This window comes from Taudactylus pleione, unplaced genomic scaffold, assembly GCF_031769625.1.
Source record: "Taudactylus pleione unplaced genomic scaffold, aTauple2 ptg000860l, whole genome shotgun sequence".
NCBI classification, from domain to species: Eukaryota; Metazoa; Chordata; class Amphibia; order Anura; family Myobatrachidae; genus Taudactylus; species Taudactylus pleione.
Genome location: NW_028285262.1, coordinates 684144 through 711448, shown reverse-complemented (window position 1 = coordinate 711448; position 27305 = coordinate 684144). Strand labels below are relative to the sequence as shown.

General features: G+C 45.9%; 1 protein-coding gene across 2 annotated transcripts in view; it reads left to right on the top strand.

Moving 5' to 3' along the window:
* RPS6KC1 (ribosomal protein S6 kinase C1) overlaps positions 1-27305 on the top strand; it is a 194056-nt gene that overhangs the window by 123748 nt on the left and 43003 nt on the right. For both annotated transcript variants that reach the window (XM_088458853.1, XM_088458852.1), the window contains 2 exons: positions 10802-12337; positions 12611-12700. In XM_088458853.1, the coding sequence (XP_088314979.1) occupies positions 10802-12337; positions 12611-12700 (1626 nt within the window). The remainder of the gene's footprint in view (positions 1-10801; positions 12338-12610; positions 12701-27305) is intronic.

Sequence of the window (27305 nt, the reverse complement as noted above, 5' to 3'; positions counted from 1 at the left end):
GGTGCCTATTCAGTGTGGGAAGGGTAGGCTGCAGCACATACATGAGGGATGAGGTGCAAATGTGCCTGGTACACAGGCCAAGTGAAGGGCAATGGTGCTCAGTAGTGGGGGGTGATGGTAAGTGTGCCCAGTAGAAGTGAGTAAGTGTGCCCAGTAGGAGTGAGTAAGTGTGCCCAGTAGGAGTGAGTAAGTGTGCCCAGTAGGGGGTTAAGTTTGCTCAGTAAAGGGTGGTTAAGTGTAGTCAGTGGGTGTTTGTGGGGGGGAACGGGGAGTCGTAGCGAGTGCTGGCTCTGAACGCCATGGATCTGCGCTGCACCTTCGGTATCGCACCACTTGTAGTATATGCTGTTTTTCAGTATGAGCATCGGGCACCAATAAGGTCCATTACTTATTTGTTTTACAAACATGTCTAAGTCTCATTGAGACCTGGGTAGGGTGATACTGCCCCACATATGGGTACGAAGAGTGGAACATGCACAGCGGGTATTTACTGATGCATAATATTTGCTAAGATGGCACCAAAATATTGTAAAGATCACCGTGGGTACAACGTTTGTTCCTACTAGCGCATAGCTAATTATCATGAACTTTAGTGGCATAACCGGACGCCGGGAGCCATCTTTCTTTTTTCAACAGGATCTTCTCTGGCCAGAGCCAGGATAACAGCAGGATGCAGCTGAAATATATATATATATAATATATATATATTTTCCCTGTGTCCTCTGCTATGTTGTCAGCCTTCGCCAAGTCAACACATTCACGTTAAGATTTTCTCTGCTAGAATTGGAAAAAAAACTCCCTGAATTCCCGCTAGACGTCATTAGCATGTCTTCTCCTTTTTAACAAGAGGAGTTTGTGCCGAACATTTTAACATTCAACATTAATCCTGCAATATTGCTGCTAACAATACAGCCAGTGGCAACACATATGGACACAAAGCAGGAATAGCGTGGTGCACACAGTAACAGTCCTTGTGATGTTCCTCTTTTTGTATTCCGATTCCTCTCCACGTGTGCCGAGCAGGTGGCAAATGAAATGTAATTGTCACACCTGGATGGCAGTGACCGACTTCACCCTGTCTGTGCCGAGCTGCTGAGCCGTCCTGGGCGCTTGTATAGAGACGTGTATATATGTGTCTCTGTGTGTACAGGGTATCCTAAAAGTTTGTTTCCCTCTTCCAGGAAAGAAAAAGGAAAGATAGGACAACTATGAAAATCATTTATTTTATATACATACCTTTTAAGCTACTTCTCAACATAATTACCATTAAGATTTAACACAAAGACTTAAACGGTTTGGGTACAGGATCCTGACACTGGACTAGTAACGGGATGTAGTTTGGAAGCCAAACTAAATCACAACCGCCGCCTTCCAGACGTTCTAATCGCGGTGTCGTACTAATGACAGGCGTCTAAATCTAGACGCCTGTCATTAACCAGACGCCGGAAGACCGACACCCGGCATCCCGATTGAAGTGACAGCCGCGCGCGGGGGGGAAGGTTAGGTTTAGGGCTCCCGGGGGGGACTTGGGGTTAGGCACCCCCCATAGGTTAGGGTTAGGCTAGGGGAAGGGAGGGTTAGGGTTAGGCACCCCCCGGGGGGACTTGGGTTTAGGCGGCGGGGAAGGGGGGGGGGGGTTAGGTTTAGGCACTTAGAGGGGGTTTAGGGTTAGGCACTTGGGGGGGAGGCTAGGGTTAGGCGCCCCTAAGGGAGGGCTAGGGTTAGGGGGGGAATTAAGTTAGCGATACTTACCTTAGGGACGATCGGGATTTTCACCCTTGCCGGGCTGCCGCTGTCGGGATTTGAACCGCTGGACGCACTCCTAGTAATGACTATTGTTTCCGCCTCACCGTTCCCGCTGCTGGTGTTACTAAGTTTGTTTTCCGCTTTTCAGAAACATTCTTGGTCAATTTTTGCTTTTGCCATGAGTAAAACCCTAAAACTGTTACTCACGGTGTTAATAAATCCAGGAGGCCTGCGTACAGATGTTTCTTCATATATCTAGCCTTAATACTCCATGTGGCGCAGTACACCTGGCGCGAGTGAACCTACAGGTCCTGGGCGACTCTGCTATGCGCCAAACTTCTTTCTTGCCTGAAAATGTCTCTTGGTCACAGTGGGATAAGACAGACCGATCCATGAGGCTGCACTCATACATTTCATACGCGACATTTGTATCTGTGTGTGCGTCTGAGTTTGTATCGGAATGTGGCGTGAGGATAGACCGCGGCTGCTGTATTGTAGCGCTTCGTATACGGAGTTGCTTGAACACAGATGTACAAGTGTCCTGTAACAAATGAATCAGTTGAGTCTTTTGAAGCGGTTTGTCGCATCCGATTGTGACTAAGGCGCATTTGCAGGCAAAAAAAAGACGCTTGGAGCAAGTTGAGTTGCACAGGACCAGGCGCAGTTTGGCGTCACTGCAGCAATAGTGTATGAGGACACATCTGTAGGAGGCGTTCCCATGAACACGGCCTCACTGAACATTACCTACCAACGCCAGCGTCAATGTGATGGAAACGCCTGTCACTCTGCCATGCTATTTTTGGCACATGTGCCCTTTAGTACACTTCTGATCACCAGAGAATGTTTCCCTGCCCTCCTCACAGTATGTTTTAAGTCTGTGATAGGAGGGCACTATGTGCCCCATCACCCACATAATGTGGGCACCCCTATTGAGGAGAGTTCCTTATTGGGAATCATGTGTCCCCCTAGTAGCTATTGTCCGGTGATTACCCTGTGACCGTCAGACAATATTACTGTGCGCATGTTTCCCTGTTATTGCCCGGAGGGCGCTGTCACGCCCATAGTTATACCTGTACATTATAGGGATGCCCATATATGAAAGTCTCTTCTTGCAATTGATGCAGCCTCGTAGCAGCTATTGTCTGGTGATCACAATATCACCAAGTGCTGCTGTAACATAAGCTTTCCATAGACAGGGGCATCGCCCCCATACTGGCCCACACACACATGGGGGCACCCTTGTTTGCAAAAGGAGAGTACCCCAAACATGTGCATCCTATAAAATAGTGATCCCTTCATGTAATGCGGTAGGTTGTCTATAGGGCGCCGATTTGGGGTGAGATCATTTTCAAGTACAGATTCTCTGTGAAAGCTACACGTAGAGTCCGGCTTTCTGCTGTTGTGGAAAAGTGGAAGCAGGATCTACTGTACAAAGTGTTTCTTTGTGTTGATTGGTTGCATTTCTTTTGTTAGAATGAGCAAAACGTGTTATAGTTTGTCTGGGTATTTGGTAATATTAGTGTTAGTTTGTGATGAGCGTGAACATCAAAAAAGCGATTCCCGGACTTTTCCTAAATTTAGTGACTTATTCGCATATAACATCGCTGATAGTGTACCGGGCACTAAGGATTAGTGTCTTGGCCCAAAGGAAATGTTATACAGTCGCAGATTAAGCATAACGATGCCTGGCGCGGCTCACTCGTATCAAACCTGTTATAACTATGCCTGGCGCGGCTCACTCGTATCAAACCTGTGATAACTATGCCTGGCGCGGCTCACTCGTATCAAACCTGTGATAACTATGCCTGGCGCGGCTCACTCGTATCAAACCTGTGAGAACTATGCCTGGCGCGGCTCACTCGTATCAAACCTGTGATAACTATGCCTGGCGCGGCTCACTCGTATCAAACCTGTGATAACTATGCCTGGCGCGGCTCACTCGTATCAAACTTCTGATAACAATGCCTGGCGCGGCTCACTCGTATCAAACCTCTGATAACTATGCCTGGCGCGGCTCACTCGTATCAAACCTCTGATAACTATGCCTGGCGCGGCTCACTCGTATCAAACCTCTGATAACAATGCCTGGCGCGGCTCACTCGTATCAAACCTGTGATAACTATGCCTGGCGCGGCTCACTTGTATCAAACCTGTGATAACAATGCCTGGCGCGGCTCACTCGTATCAAACTTCTGATAACAATGCCTGGCGCGGCTCACTCGTATCAAACCTGTGATAACTATGCCTGGCGCGGCTCACTCGTATCAAACCTCTAATAACAATGCCTGGCGCGGCTCACTCGTATCAAACCTGTGATAACTATGCCTGGCGCAGCTCACTCGTATCAAACTTCTGATAACAATGCCTGGCGCGGCTCACTCGTATCAAACCTGTGATAAATATGCCTGGCGCGGCTCACTTGTATCAAACCTGTGATAACAATGCCTGGCGCGGCTCACTCGTATCGAACCTCTGATAACGATGCCTGACTCTTCCCACTCGTATCGAACTTCTGATAACGATGCCTGGCGCGGCTCACTCATATCGAACCTCTGATAACAATGCCTGGCGCGGCTCACTCGTATCGGACCTCCGTCTTTTGCCTTTTTCCCCAGGTTACAATCTAAGTCGCACGCAGTGCTAGTGCCAGCATCCAAGGCGCCCTTGCAGTGTGGTTTTGTCAGAGTGCGACTAAGAGGCATATTTTGTGAAAAAGTCCATGGCGAGATGCATGTCGCAGCTTAGTCGCAATGTCCCTGGCGCGCCAAAGGTGGCTTTTTGGCTCAGCTTGAGGACAGGTGTATATTGACACATCTGTATTTTGTACGAGACCACATGTTTAATGCTCCTTGAAAACGCCAAGTAAACGTGACGTACATTGGAATAGCAACATTATACTGCATGTAACACTTACAGACCTCTCTATACTGTATATACATTTGCTGCCATTTAAACAAACACTGAAGTTGTCAGCTGTTCATTGTTACACAGAAGCAGCACGGCTACAATGTGCCCATGATCTCCGTGCGCCCTTGATGTAACCCACCTGTGCCAGCAGCATGTCACTATTATTGACAGAATACTAGTTACATAAAAGTTTGCTGTAATCCTGGCAGTCGCAAAAAAATAAATAATATTAGTAATCTTGCTGTTGGAGGGCTCTCTTTCTTCTCTCCTATATCTATTACAAAATCCATCTATTCAAATATAGCACCAATAAGATTCCTGGCAATCGCCGGTGTTGTATTTGGAATTGATTGCGGCTTGGCAGAAGTAGCCCTGCTTTGTGCGTAATTAATGCCAAACTGTGATTATGGGCACAGGCATATAACACCAGTTTAAGGATACTGTTAGATGTTCCAGTTCATTGATGAATCTTTCATTTTCCTTAACATTGTTCTTATCCAGTGACTGTACATATTATTAATATTAATTGAGGCGTAGGAGAGAGCACCTGTCCTTCCACCTCTTGCTTTACACAGGTAGAGACACTTTTAATAGGACATAATTTCACCGGCTATTTTGAGACAGGTGTAACATTGACATTCTCCACAAAGACATTACCCTGCTCCATGCGTCCTGCGGAGACTCAGCTGAACGTTATGCACCAAATGTTGTACTTTAAAACAGCGTTTCAGGCTCTGCTATATAAGTACAACTTTAGGTGAATACTTTTATGTAATGAGAGTTCTTCTAAAGGCATCGCATGTTTATAGAGCTGTACTAGGTGGATGAAATATTTATAGTGGTCGTCAGTAGTAGAGAGCTGGTCAGCGTACATAGAATATCTCCGTAATAATTTAATTTGGGTAATGAAACGCATTACATTTCCTGGTCATTTGGACTTCTGTCTCTAACATATCATTCTCTATACGACGGCTTCACTGGGGATTTGCATTGAAATCAGCAAAAAGATAAACGCAGCACCAGTATAGCGAAGTCGTTAGTTGTTGTAATCAGGTGATTCTCATGTGGGAGACTCGGAATGGGAGACGTTGCCAAATTCTGTCTGAACTTTAAAAAAAAAGACTTCAAAGGACTCAAATAACAATCACACATGATGCGCAGTTACCGCAGTAGAGAAACATTATCATATTCAAAATACAAGGACCTACAGTAATGGGGAGAGACTAGGCACGGGGGAATCGCAGACAATTAGTCATATGAATGGAGGGGGTGACACCAGGGAAAGTAACATTCCAGGACATCGGGGTTGGCAGAGATGGGGAGAAAAAATGGGGGGAGGGGGGAGTCGCCCATCAAAGGACCTATCTAGATGTGAGAGCTGCAAGTCCTGCCTTCCCTTCTGCCACAGAGCCCAACATTCTGTAAAAAAACAAAAAAAACTAAATCTGGCCGATCATGAAGGCGATTTGTCAGTTTACACCTCAGAAATGGGGGGTGGGGCCTCTAATTGTTTCCAGCGGGAAGCAAACGCCGATTTGGCTGCTGGAGGCTACTTTGCTGTCTAGAAAGATTTTGGGAAAGCTGAGAGAGGGGGAATATCTGCGGGTCATTGTGTATAGGAGTTAACTGGAGTTGAGAAGCCTGTGGATCTGATCCCAAAAAAAGGCCATCTCCGGGCAGATCCACAAAGCTCCGCTAAGACCGCATGGCCTCCAGCAACTCAATGCTACTATTGGAAGCATTTTAGAAGCCATCTCTTTTTATGTAGATATTGAGGCATTGATGTGTCCTCCTCAGGTGTGGGACCGAGATATGCCTCCCATATTAATTCATGCCTTCGGAAGAGGTCAGATGTTGTGACTAACAGTGGAGCATCAATTATGGGGACCGAGACCCATCCATGGGGGTTTTGTAATCGTAACGCTTAACCGGGGATATAGACGGACCCTCTAGCTGAGGGTTAGAGTGAGCAGGGGTATACAGAGAGCCTTGGGTCCAGCTTGATGCCAGATGTATGTTAACCTGTAGAGGAGCAGGTGTGGTCCCACCCGTATGAGACTCCGTATGTTTCCCTGTGATGAGTCTCCGGACAGGGTCACACTCATTTACTTTACTAAATTTCATGCTCCTCCTCTTCTCTCCCTCCATCTAATCGTTGCCCGATGCTTTAGCCTCCGCAGCCCAGCGCAGCCTTCTCTCCCTTCATCTCTCTGCGGCGTTGCCCGATGCTTTAGCCTCCACAGCCCAGCGCAGCCTTCTCTCCCTCCATCTCTCTGCGGCGTTTCCCGATGCTTTAGCCTCCGCAGCCCAGCGCAGCCTTCTCTCCCTCCATCTCTCTGCGGCGTTGCCCCATGCTTTAGCCTCCGCAGCCCAGCGCAGCCTTCTCTGCCTTCATCTCTCTGCGGCGTTGCCCAATGCTTTAGCCTCTGCAGCCCAGCGCAGCCTTCTCTCCCTTCATCTCTCTGCGGCGTTGCCCCATGCTTTAGCCTCCACAGCCCAGCGCAGCCTTCTCTCCCTCCATCTCTCTGCGGCGTTGCCCAATGCTTTAGCCTCTGCAGCCCAGCGCAGCCTTCTCTCCCTTCATCTCTCTGCGGTGTTGCCCGATGCTTTAGCCTCCGCAGCCCAGCGCAGCCTTCTCTCCCTCCATCTCTCTGCGGTGTTGCCCCATGCTTTAGCCTCCGCAGCCCAGCGCAGCCTTCTCTCCCTCCATCTCTCTGCGGCGTTGCCCCGATGCTTTATCCTCCGCAGCCCAGCGCAGCCTTCTCTCCCTTCATCTCTCTGCGGCGTTGCCCAATGCTTTAGCCTCTGCAGCCCAGCGCAGCCTTCTCTCCCTCCATCTCTCTGCGGCGTTGCCCCATGCTTTAGCCTCTGCAGCCTAGCGCAGCCTTCTCTCCCTCCATCTCTCTGCGGCGTTGCCCCATGCTTTAGCCTCCGCAGCCCAGCGCAGCCTTCTCTCTCTTCATCTCTGCGGCGTTGCCCGATGCTTTAGCCTCCGCAGCCCAGCGCAGCCTTCTCTCCCTTCATCTCTCTGCGGCGTTGCCCCATGCTTTAGCCTCCGCAGCCCAGCGCAGCCTTCTCTCCCTCCATCTCTCTGCGGCGTTGCCCCATGCTTTAGCCTCTGCAGCCCAGCGCAGCCTTCTCTCTCTTCATCTCTCTGCGGCGTTGCCCGATGCTTTAGCCTCTGCATACATCCCTCTAGTAACTAATAACCACTCTAGTAAAAATATCACAAACTAAAAAAGGAATAATGTGAATACAGAGTAATACAAATAAGATTACACTTATTACACAAGGGGTCCGTAGCGCCTTGCAGAGTACATAAACAGGAACGGTATAAAGAAAAACATGAAGGAAGTGACATACAGTACAGAGCATTACACGCATGGACAAGGTTTATAAACATTGCTGCATCAGCGGTGGTAGCACATATCAAAGAATCTGACATAGTATCCTATACATCAGGGACGGACAGACTTTTGTACTTGGTGATCTGCTCTAAGAGCAGAACATTTTTAGCGATCCACTAGGTAGGAATATTTGCACGTGGCCTCACAGCAAGGGGCATGGGGACTGTCCAACCAAAATTGGGACGATTGGGAGGTTTGCTTTTTAGGGCCCTGAGCTGATATAAAATATAACAAAACGTATACACTTTAATATAATTAAAGGGTGTTGTATAGCTGGCTAATGTACTAAACACCCCAGATACTCCACACCTGCTCTTCATTCACATGTCACCCCTGCCTGCCACCTGTCACTCACATTCCCTCCCTGCCTCTCAACATCACTCACATTCCCTTCCTGCCTGCCAACCTATCACTCACATTCCCTCCCTGCCTGCCATCCTGTCACTCACATTCCCTCCCTGCCTGCCAACCTCTCACTCACATTCCCGCCCTGCCTGCCAACCTCTCACTCACATTCCCTCCCTGCCTGCCAACCTGTCACTCACATTCCCTCCCTACCAGCCAACCTGTCACTCACATTCCCTCCCTACCAGCCATCCTGTCACTCACATTCCCTCCCTGCCTGCCAACCTCTCACTCACATTCCCTCCCTGCCTGCCAACCTCTCACTCACATTCCCTCCCTGCCTGCCGACCTATCACTCACATTCACTCCCTGCCTCCCAACCTGTCACTCACATTCCCTCCCTGCCTGCCGACCTGTCACTCACATTCCCTCCCTGCCTCCCAACCTGTCACTCACATTCCCTCCCTGCCTGCCATCCTGTCACTCACATTCCCAACCTGTCACTCACATTCCCTCCCTGCCTCCCAACCTGTCACTCACATTCCCTCCCTGCCTCCCAACCTGTCACTCACATTCCCTCCCTGCCTGCCATCCTGTCACTCACATTCCCTTCCTACCAGCCAACCTGTCACTCACATTCCCTCCCTGCCTGCAAACCTGTCACTCACATTCCCTCCCTGCCTGCAAACCTGTCATTCACATTCCCTCCCTGCCTGCCATCCAGTCACTCACATGCCACCTCCTTCCTGCCAATCTGTCACTCACATGCCGCTCCTGTCCAGTAACCTGTCACTTTACATGCCCCTCTAGTTTTCTCCTCAAATGCCACCTCCTGCCCATCACTCTGCCTCACAATGGCAATTACCCTTACCTGGAAAGCTGCTCAGGAAATGCCTGCTCTTATCTGCGACTCTATATTCTGTGACTGCAGGCGCACATAGTTCCTGGGTCTGACCAGGGGGCCTCTTGGCAGAGGGGGGCACATACCCCCTTTACCCCCCTTTAACCTGACACCAGTGCAGTGGAGGTTGTTACATGTGACAGCCTCAACCAATAAGAACAAGCTTGTTTGTTATTGGCTATTACATGTGGCAGCCGACAGGGACAGCCACGGCTTCAACCAGCTACGGCTTCGGCGCAGCTCGCCAATAAGAATCAGCCTTATTGGCTGCTGCTGGACTCCACTGCGATCCATCGGTCAAGTGTCTGTGGTCGACGCTTTGTCCACCCGTGCCATACAACATGGAATACATGTAGCTCTTTAACAAGCAGCACAATCCTGCCAGTGTCTAATATGCTTTGGTTAAAAGAGAGAAACGTTTTCTTAAATAAACTCCACAATCTTTGTTCCCGCACCTTATAACTTTGTCAGTCATTTGTCCGTATACTGGAAAGGACCAGCTGAATACATGTGTGGTGACCCTTCATCACTAAGTGCATATAATACATTTTGAAAAGTTCTATTGAAAATGCAGTTTTGGTTTAGGTTGCCTTTATATAATAAAATATTTTGATGCACAAACAAAAAGAAGGATCCATCTATTTCGGAGACACAGAAGTCCCTCTGGCAGACGGGCGGATGTTCAATATTCGCTTTGTTTCCTATAGAGGTTTATAAGACACCCCCGTCAGTGAAACTAGGGTCTGGCATCAATGCTCGGTGCTGTTGGGAGGACCCTGCTTCTTCTACTGAATAACTCGTAGGACACTTTATTTCTTATCTCCCTGTTTCTTTGTCCAAAGCAAATACCCAATTCAGACAGTCAGATCTGCACAATTGCGTTATGAGCGTCCTCCTAGCACAGACAACGCCACGCGGGGTATTTTCAACTAGGACTTTTACATTAAAGGAAAATTAAACATAAATATGACACCTTAGAATATAACTCACAGGTCAGGGAGGGGGAACCGGTGTTTCCCCAGCGGGTGAAATGGGCGGAGTATTGGGACAGTGATATATTCAACAATGTTCTTTATTATCTCTCTTTTTTTTTTTTTTTTTTCCACTTAAAAGTAAAGTTTGCTAAAAATAATTTTCCATTACGGTATACCACTGTACTGTTTTTTGTATATTCATTATTGTTACATCATCAGTAGCATTGGTCAGTTGATATTTTGTATTCTCATTTGACCTAGTTTTTTTTATTTTTTATTGCGTTGTATTTTCAGCGTTTAGTGTTTTGGTTTTCATACGTGACAAAGCTCATTTGAAAATGTAATCTCAGGTAAACGTGTTTACCGATTGCAGCAACCATACTGGTAAATGAGCTACTAAGTGTCTGTCTGCAATGATCGTTTTCATTACTGTGCTAGCAATAAGGCATATGTGAAATCTCTACTATTTGCATATGAATAATCCTATTTAATTTCAGCGTTTTATTTTCTTTTAATTGCAGGTGGGAAATTATGGTCCTATTTAAGTAAGTTTTTAAGCCGGAGCACAGAAGGTAGCTTTGATGTCCCGCTGGCGAAAAGTTCCCACTCAATTGAAGACCTGAAGCACCTTGCTCCGTGTCCAAGAAATAGTGTCGAGTCTAGGGAAAGCAATATCGGGAACCGGCTTCTCTCGGTGCAGCCGTTTCAGAGTAGCCTTACCCTAAGCTCTCAAGACGACAGCAGCACACAGGATGATGAAGGAAGAGAGAGTCCCCTAAAATGGGCTGACTCTGCCTCCAGTTCGGAAGAGGAATGTACCACAAGCTATTTAACCCTGTGCAAAGAATACGGGCAGGAGAAAATTGTGCCCGAATCATTGAGCAATGACCCCTTGCTGAAACTAGGCGATAGGGACAGCGTCAAAGATCTAGATCTGATGCGAAAACCACTCCTGGGCACATTTAACAACATCAGCTCTCGGCTCGCCTTCGACGAACTGAAACTATCGCAAGAATCCAGTGAGCAGGAGACAATTGGCCAAACGGAGATGGCCGACGCGTTGAGCAAATCCAGGAACAGCCCGATGGAGTTTTTCCGGATAGATAGCAGGGACAGTGCCAGTGACTTGCTTAGTGGCGAATTTGTCGATAAAGCCTATGGCCTAAAGTCTGAGACTTTCAAACCATTTCAAGATGACGACGATGATGATGTGGGTGGCATGACTCAAAGCCTAGTCGTACACAAGCCAAGTGTAGACTGTCATGACACTATGAGCCGAGGGTCTAATGACTCTGTCCCAGTAATATCTCTCAAAGATGCTGCTATTGATATAGATAGTAGCATCGATGAGGGAAGACCAGATCTGCTGGTTAACCTGCCCGGCGCAGAGCCAGTGGACCTCGAACAAGGCTTGAAGAATGTTTACCTGGAAAGTGATGTCATGGACTCCAAGCTGCTGGAAACTCCTGATGTCTTGCAAGTAAAAAGTAGCTTAGATCAAATTATTGGCCAACAGGATAACGCCCCTTTGGTTGGAGAATATTCACACCCGTCCCAATGCATAACGCTATGTCCAATCACCGATGAAAAGGAATTTCTTGTTGATCCCAGTGGCCCAGATTTAAAACCTGAGGAACCTACATTTGGCAAATCATCTTCTCCCTCTGCGTCTTGTAATTCATCTGTTTTGGAAGCCTCACAGAGACAAAGTGAACAATTTTCAGGTGTCAACAAGCTCAACGCTCTTCATAATATCTACCAATCGGCCACCTCTGGACCTCACAGCGAGCTGGCCGCCAACTTAATGCAACTTCAGATCAGAATTGAGGACACGGATGAAATGAGTGAGGGGCGGAGAGAGCTGCGGGAAGCTGGGGAGATACATAAAATATTTCAGGAGCTGGATGCGAAATTGTCTGAAGCCTCGCACTTCTTCATTCCAGAGTCCTGCGTCCGGAGGTGGGCCGCCGAAATAGTCGTTGCCCTCGACGCTATACACCGAGAAGGAATCGTGTGTCGCGATTTGAACCCAAACAACATCTTATTGAATGATAGAGGTCAGGAACTTCTGCAAATGCATTCCTTTCTGTTCCGATGTTGCTTCCAATTAACTGAGTAGGCGGTTTATCTTGTAATTAGTATCTTCATTTCCTGTCTCCAGCTTCATTATCAGTGCAGCAAATTCACCCACTGTAATAGCTTCTAGTACTTAATGATGCCATTATTCTTAATGATACTGTTTTTAGCTAGAAAGGAGAGTAATTACAGTTCCCTTGTACAGAAAATGGAAGGGAAACATGTTTTGATTTCTCCTGTCATTTTGTTTTCAGGACACATCCAGCTAACGTATTTTAGCAGGTGGACGGAGGTTGAAGATTCGTGTGACAGCGTCGCGCTGGAAAGAATGTACTGTGCCCCAGGTTAGATCAATCACCTCAAACGTTTCACTTGAAAAGTAGATTAGCGGCTTTTATTTCTGCCCGGCAGTTCGCGTAAAACGTACGGTTATGGGATGTGTAAATTAATGCATTTGCCTGATATTCACACTAATTCTGGTGCTGTCATGTCATATTGTAGATATGACTGATAATTGCGGCTTTCTTGAATTGCAAAAAAAAGTCTTTTGTACGCTGCTCCGTGTCATTCCGTTTGTGAAATATGTCGAGTTTCTCCTGATATATATCCATGCTCGCTGAGCGTTTTATTTGCTGTACAGTACATGAGGGGTGATATACACTGATGAGGAGAAGCTACACTAGTATTTTGTATTTTCTTTCTGTTTGATTCATCTCATGGATACATTCTGCCTCACTCTGAAGCTTACAGCTATATTGGCCCACAGGACGCAAGTTTATAGGCCATGGGTAGGCAATGTCCGGCACTCCAGCTGCTGTGGAACTACACATCCCAGAATGCCCTGCCACAGTTTTGCTCTTAGGGCATGCTAGTACTGTGGCAGAGTACATTCTGGAATGTGTAGTTCCACAACAGCCACATTGCCTACCCCTGTTTTAGACTTTTCCACCAGTTCTGTTCTTATTCTGGAACTACTATAAAACGGGAGCGATGACTTGTGTCAGATGATTTATTGTTAATGGAAGTTAATCGGTAATGACACCTACAGTACATCTGAGGGTCATACGATATAGAAACTTTTTCAGCCTGTATAATAACTACTTTACATTGGTTGGATTGCTGTGTTCTGGCCGAGGTGCAGAGAGCTACTCTACATTGAGTCTTACTGTATAAAAGCGATATATAAATAAAATTATTATTATTATTTATGCCGTCGACAGTGACAAATATCGACAGCATAATGTTGGCGAGATACTGTTGACGCTGTAGTAATGTGATTTGAAGTATATTAACCATGTAGGCATTGTAACTTTATACATGACAGTAAAGCATTCTGTTGAACGTTTCATTGCTGACATGGTTAATATGCTTTATATCACATGACTACTATGTCAGCAATGTCCTATCGACTTAGTCACTGTGGACAATGTAAATGTTGACAAAACGTTTGTATCCCTTCTGGCCAGTAGCGTGTCGCCTGTGTGGCACTGTAGCTGGAGTTTCCTCCTGCGGGTGTATCTGCATGTGAAATGCTACGTTACAGTGTCAGCGGCTGTTCCTGTGGCTGTGTCGGTAACTGTGACACTGTAACGTAGCATTTCGCATACAGAATATAGATGTGCCGCATATCATTTTAATCAGCAGAAGCTGCTTGTGTATCCTATTTGCATCGTTTTGTGAGTAAGACGCATTTGACGGTGAAAGTGTATGGCGCGACTAAATGGACTGTTTAGTGCACAAGGAAGTAAGATGTATGTGGACACGTGACATCTGTATGCACAGGACCCAACTTCACACGCAGTGCTGTAAGGTAGTAATGCTAACCATTACACCATCTGTGCTGCCCTGTATGGTGTACAGTCACCACTTTGTAACTTGCAGTATAGTGTACAGTCACCTCTTTATAACTTGCAGTATAGTGTACAGTCACCTCTTTATAACTTGCAGTATAGTGTACAGTCACCACTTTATAACTTGCAGTATAGTGTACAGTCACCTCTTTATAACTTGCAGTATAGTGTACAGTCACCTCTTTATAACTTACAGTACAGTGTACAGTCATCTCTTTATAACTTGCAGTATAGTGTACAGTCATTTCCTTACAACACACAGTACAGTCACCACTTTAGAACTTGCAGTATGGTGTACAGTCACCTCTTTATAACTTGCAGTATGGTGTACAGTCACCACTTTGCAACTTGCAGTATAGTGTACAGTCACCACTTTGTAACTTGCAGTATAGTGTACAGTCAACACTTTGTAACTTGCAGTATAGTGTACAGTCACCACTTTGTAACTTGCAGTATAGTGTACAGTCACCACTTTGTAACTTGCAGTATAGTGTACAGTCACCACTTTGTAACTTGCAGTATAGTGTACAGTCAACACTTTGTAACTTGCAGTATAGTGTACAGTCACCACTTTGCAACTTGCAGTATAGTGTACAGTCACCACTTTGTAACTTGCAGTATAGTGTACAGTCCCCACTTTGTAACTTGCAGTATAGAGTACAGTCACAACTTTGTAACTTGCAGTATGGTGTACAGTCACCTCTTTATAACTTGCAGTATAGTGTACAGTCACCTTTCTAACTTGCAGTATGGTGTACAGTCATCTCTTTATAACTTGCAGTATGGTGTACAGTCACCACTTTGTAACTTGCAGTATAGTGTACAGTCACCACTTTGCAACTTGCAGTATAGTGTACAGTCACCACTTTGTAACTTGCAGTATAGTGTACAGTCACCACTTTATAACTTGCAGTATGGTGTACAGTCACCACTTTGCAACTTGCAGTATAGTGTACAGTCACCACTTTGTAACTTGCAGTATAGTGTACAGTCACCACTTTGTAACTTGCAGTATAGTGTACAGTCACCACTTTGTAACTTGCAGTATAGTGTACAGTCACCACTTTGTAACTTGCAGTATAGTGTACAGTCACCACTTTGTAACTTGCAGTATAGTGTACAGTCACCACTTTGTAACTTGCAGTATGGTGTACAGTCACCACTTTGTAACTTGCAGTATAGTGTACAGTCACAACTTTGTAACTTGCAGTATGGTGTACAGTCACCACTTTGCAACTTGCAGTATAGTGTACAGTCACCACTTTATAACTTGCAGTATGGTGTACAGTCACCACTTTGCAACTTGCAGTATAGTGTACAGTCACCACTTTGTAACTTGCAGTATAGTGTACAGTCACCACTTTGTAACTTGCAGTATAGTGTACAGTCACCACTTTGTAACTTGCAGTATAGTGTACAGTCACCACTTTGTAACTTGCAGTATAGTGTACAGTCACCACTTTGTAACTTGCAGTATAGTGTACAGTCACCACTTTGTAACTTGCAGTATAGTGTACAGTCACCACTTTGTAACTTGCAGTATAGTGTACAGTCACCACTTTGTAACCTGCAGTATAGTGTACAGTCACCACTTTGTAACTTGCAGTATAGCGTACAGTCACCACTTTGTAACTTGCAGTATAGTGTACAGTCACCACTTTGTAACTTGCAGTATAGTGTACAGTCACAACTTTGTAACTTGCAGTATAGTGTACAGTCACAACTTTGTAACTTGCAGTATGGTGTACAGTCACCTCTTTATAACTTGCAGTATAGTGTACAGTCACCACTTTGTAACTTGCAGTATAGTGTACAGTCACCACTTTACAACACACAGTACAGCGTACAGTCACTTCTTTATAACTTGCAGTATAATGTACAGTCACCACTTTACAACACGCAATACAGCGTATAGACATGTAATATTCATTTATACATGGTAGAAGAAACCCTCCCCAGTAATGTAATGTCCCATAAAGGAATTATTCTCCCCTAGTCACTACAATACACCCTCACTCTATATACATGTATTATGGACTGTAGGTGAGTCCTGGGCATCGCTGCATGGCGGGGACATAACATTACAGTGATCTGTGCAATAACACACGTACAGCTCCAATGGCGGGGGGACTGTGCCTGCGCAGGACCGGTACTGCACATGTGCAGAGCGCTTCCTGCTAGATCGCTCGCAGTGCCCCCTGGGGCCGGGATGGTGGTGGCCACTGGGGCTGTTTTACAAAATGGGGGCATTTCGTCCCCGTTTTGTAGGCGTGTTTGAAGCCAGGGTCTGTGTCTTCCGACGCAGATTTCTCGGCCTCGGCAGAGCAGTTTCAGCAGCTAGTCTCAGTAAGCCCAGGCTTACTCAGGTGGCGCATGCCTGCGAGCATCGCATCAATGGTCGTGATGGTGATCACATGCTGCGTCTTTGGACGTAGCACTCGTATTTAAGCTGGGTACACACCTAAAAGATATATCTGCAGATGATGGTTCTTAATACACACTGATCTGTCATCTGGCCGCGCGTTTCACGCCCCCCCCCCCTCCTCCCCACGGCCTCTGCAACAGGTGTACGGGAAACAGCACGATGCCCCAGTATGTCTGCAGATATACTGGGCATTGAATGCGCAGCACAGCCAGCGCGATATGTCTGTGAACGACGTCGGCATATCGCTGGTACACACTGGCCGACGCACACAAGATATATTGGCCAATCAATTGATCGGCCAATATATCTGCCGGTGTGTACCCAGCATTATGATGTTGGCAGGAGGCGTCTTTTGTCCCCAGTGCGTCCTGCGGCATTACGATATTTTAGATGATGTTACAGCGACGCCATTAGCGTCCATCTCTGATTCACCCCAATAAGCGAACTAAGGCGCTGATTCAGCATGGCATGTATGTGCAATGCTGAATGCTGATTCCAGATTACCGTATATATATATATATATATATATATATATATATATAATGTCCAGAACAGGTCCTGCGTGATCGCACGCAGCCCCTGCTATGTCTCTGCCTGATTGACAGACAGAGGCATTTAAGGGGCGTGGATGGCATCGTTTTCCACGGACGCAGTTTTCTGGTCGTGCAAGCCGGCCAGAGTGCGTAAGCTGAGGCTTAGGGCCTGATTCAGAGCCGGACGCTCTGACCAGAGTGCTCGCTCTGAATCAGGGCCCTCCTCCATGAAAATGGAGCGTCCTCCTGGACGCTCGCATAGCTGTGAGTGACCACCCACAGCTTATGCGAGCGTCCATGATGATGGTCGCGATGGTCAAGACCATCGCGACCATCGGGCTTGCGACGGAGACCCTGCAGTAGGGTCTCCCTGCCTCAAGCCCTGGAGTGATTTTGGCTCTATCAGAGCCAAAATCACTCACACTGACATCACTAGTGATGTCAGTGAGTCCGGCTTCAGATGGTAGGCGATCCCATGGGAACGCCTCCGTCTGGCAGCCACACCCCCGGCACGCCCACCAAAGGGGACGTGCTGTCAATCAACATCGACAGCACGCCCCCTTTGGTGCGAGACCCGGAGCGACGGAGAGCCCAGTTTAAGACACTACAAGACAAGTACATGGTATATAAACACTGCTGCAACAGAAGCAGGATGGCAAAAGTCACGGGTTAGGTGCTTTTGAGTATAGAGCAGATAATATAAGTAAAGAAAGGAAAAGAGGGCCCTGCTCATGAGAGCTTACATTCTAGAGGGGACGGGCAAACAGACAGGGGTGACACGGATGGGGTAGACAGTGAGCATGGGACAAAGGGTTAGGATGACAGATGGCTGGATTCCTATTTTACAGTATGTGTGGAAGTCATTTGAATTAAGATTTACGCCACTGACATTCTACTTTAAGAGACAGTTTTTGTAGGTGTCTGTGGAAAGCCATGGCTGTTATATCAGTGTATGTGACAGTATATGTAGGTGTCTGTGGAAAGCCATGGCTGTTATATCAGTGTATGTGACAGTATATGTAGGTGTCTGTGGAAAGCCATGGTTATTATTACAGTTTATGTGACAGTATATGTAGGTGTCTGTGGAAAGCCATGGCTGTTATATCAGTGTATGTGACAGTATATGTAGGTGTCTGTGGGAAGCCATGGCTGTTATATCAGTGTATGTGACAGTATATGTGGGTGTCTGTGGAAAGCCATGGCTGTTATATCAGTGTATGTGACAGTATATGTAGGTGTCTGTGGAAAGCCATGGCTGTTATATCAGTGTATGTGACAGTATATGTAGGTGTCTGTGGAAAGCCATGGCTGTTATATCAGTGTATGTGACAGTATATGTAGGTGTCTGTGGAAAGCCATGGTTATTATATCAGTGTATGTGACAGTATATGTAGGTGTCTGTGGAAAGCCATGGCTGTTATATCAGTGTATGTGACAGTATATGTAGGTGTCTGTGGAAAGCCATGGCTGTTATATCAGTGTATGTGACAGTATATGTAGGTGTCTGTGGAAAGCCATGGTTATTATTACAGTGTATGTGACAGTATATGTAGGTGTTATATGTAGGTGTCTGTGGAAAGCCATGGCTGTTATATCAGTGTATGTGACAGTATATGTAGGTGTCTGTGGAAAGCCATGGTTATTATTACAGTGTATGTGACAGTATATGTAGGTGTCTGTGGAAAGCCATGGCTGTTATATCAGTGTATGTGACAGTATATGTAGGTGTCTGTGGAAAGCCATGGCTGTTATATCAGTGTATGTGACAGTATATGTAGGTGTCTGTGGAAAGCCATGGCTGTTATATCAGTGTATGTGACAGTATATGTAGGTGTCTGTGGAAAGCCATGGTTATTATATCAGTGTATGTGACAGTATATGTAGGTGTCTGTGGAAAGCCATGGCTGTTATATCAGTGTATGTGACAGTATATGTAGGTGTCTGTGGAAAGCCATGGCTGTTATATCAGTGTATGTGACAGTATATGTAGGTGACTGTGGAAAGCCATGGCTGTTATATCAGTGTATGTGACAGTATATGTAGGTGTCTGTGGAAAGCCATGGTTATTATTACAGTGTATGTGACAGTATATGTAGGTGTCTGTGGAAAGCCATGGCTGTTATATCAGTGTATGTGACAGTATATGTAGGTGTCTGTGGAAAGCCATGGCTGTTATATCAGTGTATGTGACAGTATATGTAGGTGTCTGTGGAAAGCCATGGTTATTATTACAGTGTATGTGACAGTATATGTAGGTGTCTGTGGAAAGCCATGGCTGTTATATCAGTGTATGTGACAGTATATGTAGGTGTCTGTGGAAAGCCATGGCTGTTATATCAGTGTATGTGACAGTATATGTAGGTGTCTGTGGAAAGCCATGGTTATTATATCAGTGTATGTGACAGTATATGTAGGTGTCTGTGGAAAGCCATGGCTGTTATATCAGTGTATGTGACAGTATATGTAGGTGTCTGTGGAAAGCCATGGTTGTTATATCAGTGTATGTGACAGTATATGTGGGTGTCTGTGGAAAGCCATGGTTATTATTACAGTGTATGTGACAGTATATGTAGGTGTCTGTGGAAAGCCATGGCTGTTATATCAGTGTATGTGACAGTATATGTAGGTGTCTGTGGAAAGCCATGGTTATTATATCAGTGTATGTGACAGTATATGTAGGTGTCTGTGGAAAGCCATGGCTGTTATATCAGTGTATGTGACAGTATATGTAGGTGTCTGTGGAAAGCCATGGTTATTATTACAGTGTATGTGACAGTATATGTAGGTGTCTGTGGAAAGCCATGGCTGTTATATCAGTGTATGTGACAGTATATGTAGGTGTCTGTGGAAAGCCATGGTTATTATTACAGTGTATGTGACAGTATATGTAGGTGTCTGTGGAAAGCCATGGCTGTTATATCAGTGTATGTGACAGTATATGTAGGTGTCTGTGGAAAGCCATGGCTGTTATATCAGTGTATGTGACAGTATATGTAGGTGTCTGTGGAAAGCCATGGCTTTTATATCAGTGTATGTGACAGTATATGTAGGTGTCTGTGGAAAGCCATGGTTATTATTACAGTGTATGTGACAGTATATGTAGGTGTCTGTGGAAAGCCATGGTTATTATTACAGTGTATGTGACAGTATATGAAGGTGTCTGTGGAAAGCCATGGCTGTTATATCAGTGTATGTGACAGTATATGTAGGTGTCTGTGGAAAGCCATGGTTATTATTACAGTGTATGTGACAGTATATGTAGGTGTCTGTGGAAAGCCATGGCTGTTATATCAGTGTATGTGACAGTATATGTAGGTGTCTGTGGAAAGCCATGGCTGTTATATCAGTGTATGTGACAGTATATGTAGGTGTCTGTGGAAAGCCATGGCTGTTATATCAGTGTACGTGACAGTATATGTAGGTGTCTGTGGAAAGCCATGGCTGTTATATCAGTGTACGTGACAGTATATGTAGGTGTCTGTGGAAAGCCATGGCTGTTATATCAGTATATGTGACAGTATATGTAGGTGTCTGTGGAAAGCCATGGCTGTTATATCAGTTTACGTGAAGTCTGACGGGTAGCTGAAGCCACTTCATGAAGGGCTATTTAGAGAGTTTGGGTAACTTGTGAACCAGCAGTCTCAGGTAAATGTAGAAATTGGTGAAAGTAGTTATTGTAAAGAGATGTTCAGATGTAAAATAATAAGTTGTGATCAAGTGTGAATTCTATAAGGCACATTTATTGATTTGGAGGGTGATGGGAGACATGTGAGGTTTGCAGGATATTTATTCCATAGTAAATCCGCTGTATGTGTGAGGGGCCTGGATTTGGGGATATGTCACCAGATAATAAAAGCAGAAGGATGGAGAAGTAGATATAGTTGTAGGTGTGTAAAAGTTTATTATAGTGACACAATGAGGCTGTAATAGTCAGTGTATGATGAAAAGAAAGCTCATTAGTTTTTAGAGGAGGTGAGAGACTCAATAGGGCGGCAGTGTGCCCAGAGAGGGGAGATGCAGGGAGAGTTAGGGATGTTATATCCTTAGAGAAAATACAAAGGAGGGAGTTGATAAATAGAAATGTGTAATACATGGTGAGTCTTAGGTTTGTTATTTTTAGACAAATTTAAAGCAATCAGTTTCTTAATCTGAAATTACCTTAGATGTTGGTCAATGTTTGTTCAGCTGTTTGATTAACTGTTATGTTAGTACACTTTGTGCATTTAACCCCAGCTGCCCCTAGACTGAATATAAGGAGTGGTATCCCTTGATTAGGACAGGCTACAACTGACTCAATTGGCTTGCTGATGAAAGGAGATAACTTGTTCTGAGTTGGAGCAAAAACCAGGCCAGATATATACCATAAACTATGCTTCACTGACCAATACAGACTATACAGGGAAAAAAAAAACAAATCTATGCAGGAGAGACGGTCACATACATTTAAATCCACACACGATTGCAAGCATGAGGTTCTATGCAGAATATCGGTGCAATAAGCAGGTGTAGACTCTAAGCACTAAGAATACTGGTGATCAAAACATTTATACTAAACTTTAACAACTAACATGGAGTTTACATATGGTCCTTAGTAAATATTTGGCCATAAAATGTGTGCCCACCTACCACATCGCCCTCACTCAGATTGTGCACCTGCACTTTCTTTGCTTTAATCTGTGACATTATACCAATGGTTTCCCTACAAAAATACCAATCCTAAATGCGTGGTACACTATGGGCGGAATTCAATTAGCCCCGTTAACTGAACGGGTGCTAATTATTCGCTGGTCCGTATTTAAATATCCCCGCTTATCCTGAGACCCAAAAAGAAATTTCCAATAACTGTGCAGTTAACGGGTGTAAAATCCCAGTTACTGCAGGGGTCCGTGGGCTTATCACAGAATTATTTTTAATAGCTGTTACATTTTCTTTGCCACTCTAAAGCCCAAATTAATTTATTTTTCAGCTTTTCTGTTGTAAATTTGCTGCTGCCGATCATTGTCCTGTTACAGTGTTTCCCCATCCCACTCGTCATGGCCCACTAGCAGGCCAGACATTAGGGCTATCCCTGCTTCAGCACAGGTGGGCAAATCCTACCCAACTGAGGAAATATTTAAGCCATCTGTGCTCATGCATGGCTATCCTTAATACCTGGACTGTGAGTGGGCCATGAGAACAGAGGGCCTGATTCAAAGCCGAACGCTATTTGCGGACGGTCGTTCCAAAAAAGGGGACAGCTATTTAAATTGAGTGCTCGCTCTTTGCGGCTTGTTGACGCCCCTATGTCTGAGTGAAACGAACGAAAAATGCGCTCGCTATTTTGTAAAGACGCCCCTTTGCCGTTCGCAACACACGTCACCTCCGGTATTTATTAGATTAATCGGGTACATCGAAAGGCATCTGAACTGCTCACAGCGTCTGTGGTAGGATTTTCTTACCACGATCACTGCGAGCAGTTCAGGCTAAAAGACAACCAAGTAACGTGGTCGATGACGCTCCTTTACTAATTATGCACTCCTATTAAACGCCCTCATTATCGTTAGGCACGCCTGCGTTCGGATCTCCACTCCCCCGTTTTCAAGCACTTTCCCCTGTTACCACCCACAAACGGTACATTCTGTCATTCAAATTAGCAGGCCCTCGATGTTTTGCGAGCGCACGATTTCCGACCGCAATGACTGGTTTGCGCATTATGACCCATACGTATGCGCAGTCGTGCGAACATTGCTCATAGCGAACGAGCGGCTCTGAATCAGGCCCAGAGCTTGGGAAACTATGTCCCAGGAACCAATTTTGCACAAGATTGAAAGATAACCTCACGGTGTCCTCCTAGAATTAGGAGATCATGGTGGATTCGGTTAGTGTGAGACATCCGGGTCATGTAACCCCAAAACAATCCAAAATCAGCACCCGTCCGCATCGGTGTTTGGCCGTTGGTTTGTTGTTTTTGTGATTTCGCTTTTGCAAAAAAAAGGGTCCTACAATAAGATCAACAATTCCACTTACTGTCCCTGAACTTTTGTTGAGGTGCAGCGTTGCACCCCTGAGCTGTACTGGGTTGTTTTTGCAGAGGAGAATCCTTCCTCATGGCCACACCATCCTTGTCTTTTTATGATGGTAGATGGATGAACCCTGTTTTTTGTCTTGTTAGCAGCGGCCTGTAGGTCCTAACATGCACTGCAGCTCTTGGGTTCCTTGTTCTTCTCTCTGGAGTGTCCAATGGTTTGTTCTTTGGGTGGATGAGCAAGGACACCCCCCTCCTGGGAAAATTGGCATCGGCCTTCAGTCTTCTCCGCTGGTGTTTTGTGTATAATCTCTCTGCAGAAATGATGGACTTTGAAATTGTTTTTAAATGGCCTTATAAAGCTTTCCAGGCTGGTGAGCAGCAACAATCGCTCCTCAGGAATAATTGCAGATGTACTTTCTCCTTGGCATGGTGTTAACACAAACCTGAATGCTCCAGCGCGCACTGCCAGAGCGCCCGCTTTTATACAGAGGTGGCAGCACTTCCCGGTGATCAGATAATAAAGGGCACCTGATTACCAGCACCTGGCTCACGTTACCTCCTACACGGATAATGGGAGCACGAAGGGACCACTTACTATTCCCACACATGGGCTCCTTCATGCCGTAGAATAATTCATGACTGGAAAATAAAGTATTGGTTATTTATCACATGATTAGACTCCATGCAATGTAGGACTGTATGAGGATTAGCTGACTGCTTTGTCCTGATATGTAAAAACACATCATTATGTATTAACATTTACTTACATAGCGCCAGGTTTTTCCGCTGTGCCAGTGTGCAGTGATTATGTTCTGACATGCAGAATGTTGACACAGTCGAAACGTTGACCCGTGTCAATGTCGGCAGTACTTGTCACTGTTAGAGTTAGGGTTCAGCTGCCGTTAGGGCTCTAACACTGGAAAAAGGGATTTAGCTCGTATATCGGCTGATGGGATGCCGGCCCTGGAACCCCGACACCAGTCAGAATCCCAGCACCATCATCCCAAATGCTGCCATCCTGACGGTGGGTAGTGGGGTTAAGGGTAGGGTTATGGTTAGTGGGTAGGGTTAGGCACAAAGGTGAGGGTTATGGTTAGTGGGTAGGGTTAGGCACAAAGGGGAAGGTTATGGTTAGAGGGTAGGGTTAGGCACATAGGGGAGGGTTATGGTTAGTGGGTAGGGTTAGGCACAGAGGGGAGGGTTATGGTTAGTGGGTAGGGTTAGGCACAGAGGGGAGGGTTATGGTTAGTGGGTAGGGTTAGGCACAGAGGGGAGGGTTATGGTTAGTGGGTAGGGTTAGGCACAGAGGGGAGGGTTATGGTTAGTGGGTAGGGTTAGGCACAAAAGGGAGGGTTATGGTTAGTGGGTAGGGTTAGCCACAGAGGGGAGGGTTATGGTTAGTGGGTAGGGTTAGCCACAGAGGGGAGGGTTATGGTTAGTGGGTAGGGTTAGGCACAGAGGGGAGGGTTATGGTTAGTGGGTAGGGTTAGGCACAAAGGGGAGGGTTATGGTTAGTGGGTAGGGTTAGGCACAGAGGGGAGGGTTATGGTTAGTGGGTAGGGTTAGGCACAGAGGGGAGGGTTATGGTTAGTGGGTAGGGTTAGGCACAGAGGGGAGGGTTATGGTTAGTGGGTAGGGTTAGGCACAAAGGGGAGGGTTATGGTTAGTGGGTAGGGTTAGGCACAGAGGGGAGGGTTATGGTTAGTGGGTAGGGTTAGGCACAAAGGGGAAGGTTATGGTTAGAGGGTATGGTTAGGCACATAGGGGAGGGTTATGGTTAGTGGGTAGGGTTAGGCACAGAGGGGAGGGTTATGGTTAGTGGGTAGGGTTAGGCACAGAGGGGAGGGTTATGGTTAGTGGGTAGGGTTAGGCACAAAAGGGAGGGTTATGGTTAGTGGGTAGGGTTAGGCACAGAGGGAAGGGTTATGGTTAGTGGGTAGGGTTAGGCACAGAGGGGAGGGTTATGGTTAGTGGGTAGGGTTAGGCACAGAGGGGAGGGTTATGGTTAGTGGGTAGGGTTAGGCACAAAGGGGAGGGTTATGGTTAGAGGGTAGGGTTAGGCACATAGGGGAGGGTTATGGTTAGTGGGTAGGGTTAGGCACAGAGGGGAGGGCTATGGTTAGTGGGTAGGGTTAGGCACAGAGGGGAGGGCTATGGTTAGTGGGTAGGGTTAGGCACAAAAGGGAGGGTTATGGTTAGTGGGTAGGGTTAGGCACAGAGGGAAGGGTTATGGTTAGTGGGTAGGGTTAGGCACAGAGGGGAGGGTTATGGTTAGTGGGTAGGGTTAGGCACAAAGGGGAGGGTTATGGTTAGAGGGTAGGGTTAGGCACAGAGGGGAGGGTTATGGTTAGTGGGTAGGGTTAGGCACAGAGGGGAGGGTTATGGTTAGTGGGTAGGGTTAGGCACAAAGGGGAGGGTTATGGTTAGTGGGTAGGGTTAGGCACAGAGGGGAGGGTTATAGTTAGTGGGTAGGGTTAGGCACAGAGGGGAGGGTTATGGTTAGTGGGTAGGGTTAGGCACAGAGGGGAGGGTTATGGTTTAGGCTGCGGGGGGGATAGGTTTAGGTACTAGGGGGAGAATAAGGCTTAGCACTAGGATGGGAGGGTTAAGTTTAGGCTGCGGGAGGGGGGGGGCTTGGGTTAGGCACTAGGGGGAGTATAAGGGTTAGACCTACCTGTAACAGTGATTGCAAACTGCAGTCTTACAATGTAGCAAATGTATTTTTATGAATATATATATATAAAATTTAAAGCTAGATGTTGGTAGTCACCGTATTCCATAGTGTGATGGGATGCAATGATATAATTAGGTGTTATTAGTTACATAAGAGCCCAGGGACATCGTATGACACACAGGTGAGATGTGAGACAGACCTGATAACTATGTGATGGGGGAACACGATTAGGAAAGGCTCGTTGTGAAATGTTTGGTTGCAGATGTGTTACGTATATATTTTGCATTTTAACCCTTTAGTAGACAGAGTTTTTTTGAGGCACAAGGGTATCAGTGTCGGCTGTTTGTCACTTATTACCCGCTGGAGTAACTTCTCTACATTACCCTGTAATGAGCCCTTCTACGGTGCAGGTGGTATTTCTGATCACGTTCAGCATCTTATTAATAGGCCTCTTCTAATGTGCGTTATGGAAAAGAAGAATTGTCTGTGGGGCTCATCTCCTCTCCTGTGTCTGCATGTCCTGAATAAACGTCCAATCTCCGTCTTTCTGTCTGTCTGTATATTGCAAAGGGAGAAAAAGGCCATAATATATTATATCAGCGAGCATAAAACACGCCTACATTATTGCGTACCGTATGGTTCTATAGTCGCTGTGAAGAGCGCCAGTAAACATTTTATCCAGGGAAACGCCTGTAGCACCTTGGAAGAAGACACACTGATTTTAAAATGTGATTTTGCTCATTTAAATATCAGTGCTCCAATTTGTGGAATAACGTCTTAGGGCCGTATTGAATTAGCCGCGATAATGTCGCAGCCGTCGGCGCAATGTACTTTTCGCTGACTTCGCGTGTTTTGGGGGCAAAAACTTTTCGTACGCAGCCCCGCTTTTCAATTCAATTTGAATCAATTTGGATTCAATTCCAAAGGATGCGAAAACGGGACCCGGTGAAAAGCAAACAGGCGAAAAGTGTTGTCAGATTTGGTGAAATCAACCTGACACCCCCCAAAAGATGCACTAACATCTAGATGCCCCCCAATAGCCCTACGGAAGGTATTTGGGGTACTTAAAATAACTAGTCCCAGCAAATTTGGGGTACATGAAAATGGGTGCAAGCATGGTTAAAATTCGCAAAAGTGAAGTTTTAAAGAATGAAAAAAAAGGAACCTTCAGCAAACACCTCCCCCATACTTGCAGACCCCCCAAAAGTCTATTTTGCTAGTTTTTAAGTTTGTACTCCGACTTTCATTTTTTTCGCCCCCTTTTTCAAAGTAATTTTTTGGGGTGTTCTTCAATTTTTTTTTTAGGATTTTTTTGCCGCAGTCATGCTTTGGGGGGCTGTCCCAAGAGTGCTGAGTGGTTTCCCGATGTTTGCACCCCAAAACCACAATTCTGAACTTTTTTCACCCCCTATTCAAAGGCAAATCTTTTTCGCCTATTACATTCCTTTGCGTTTTCGCGT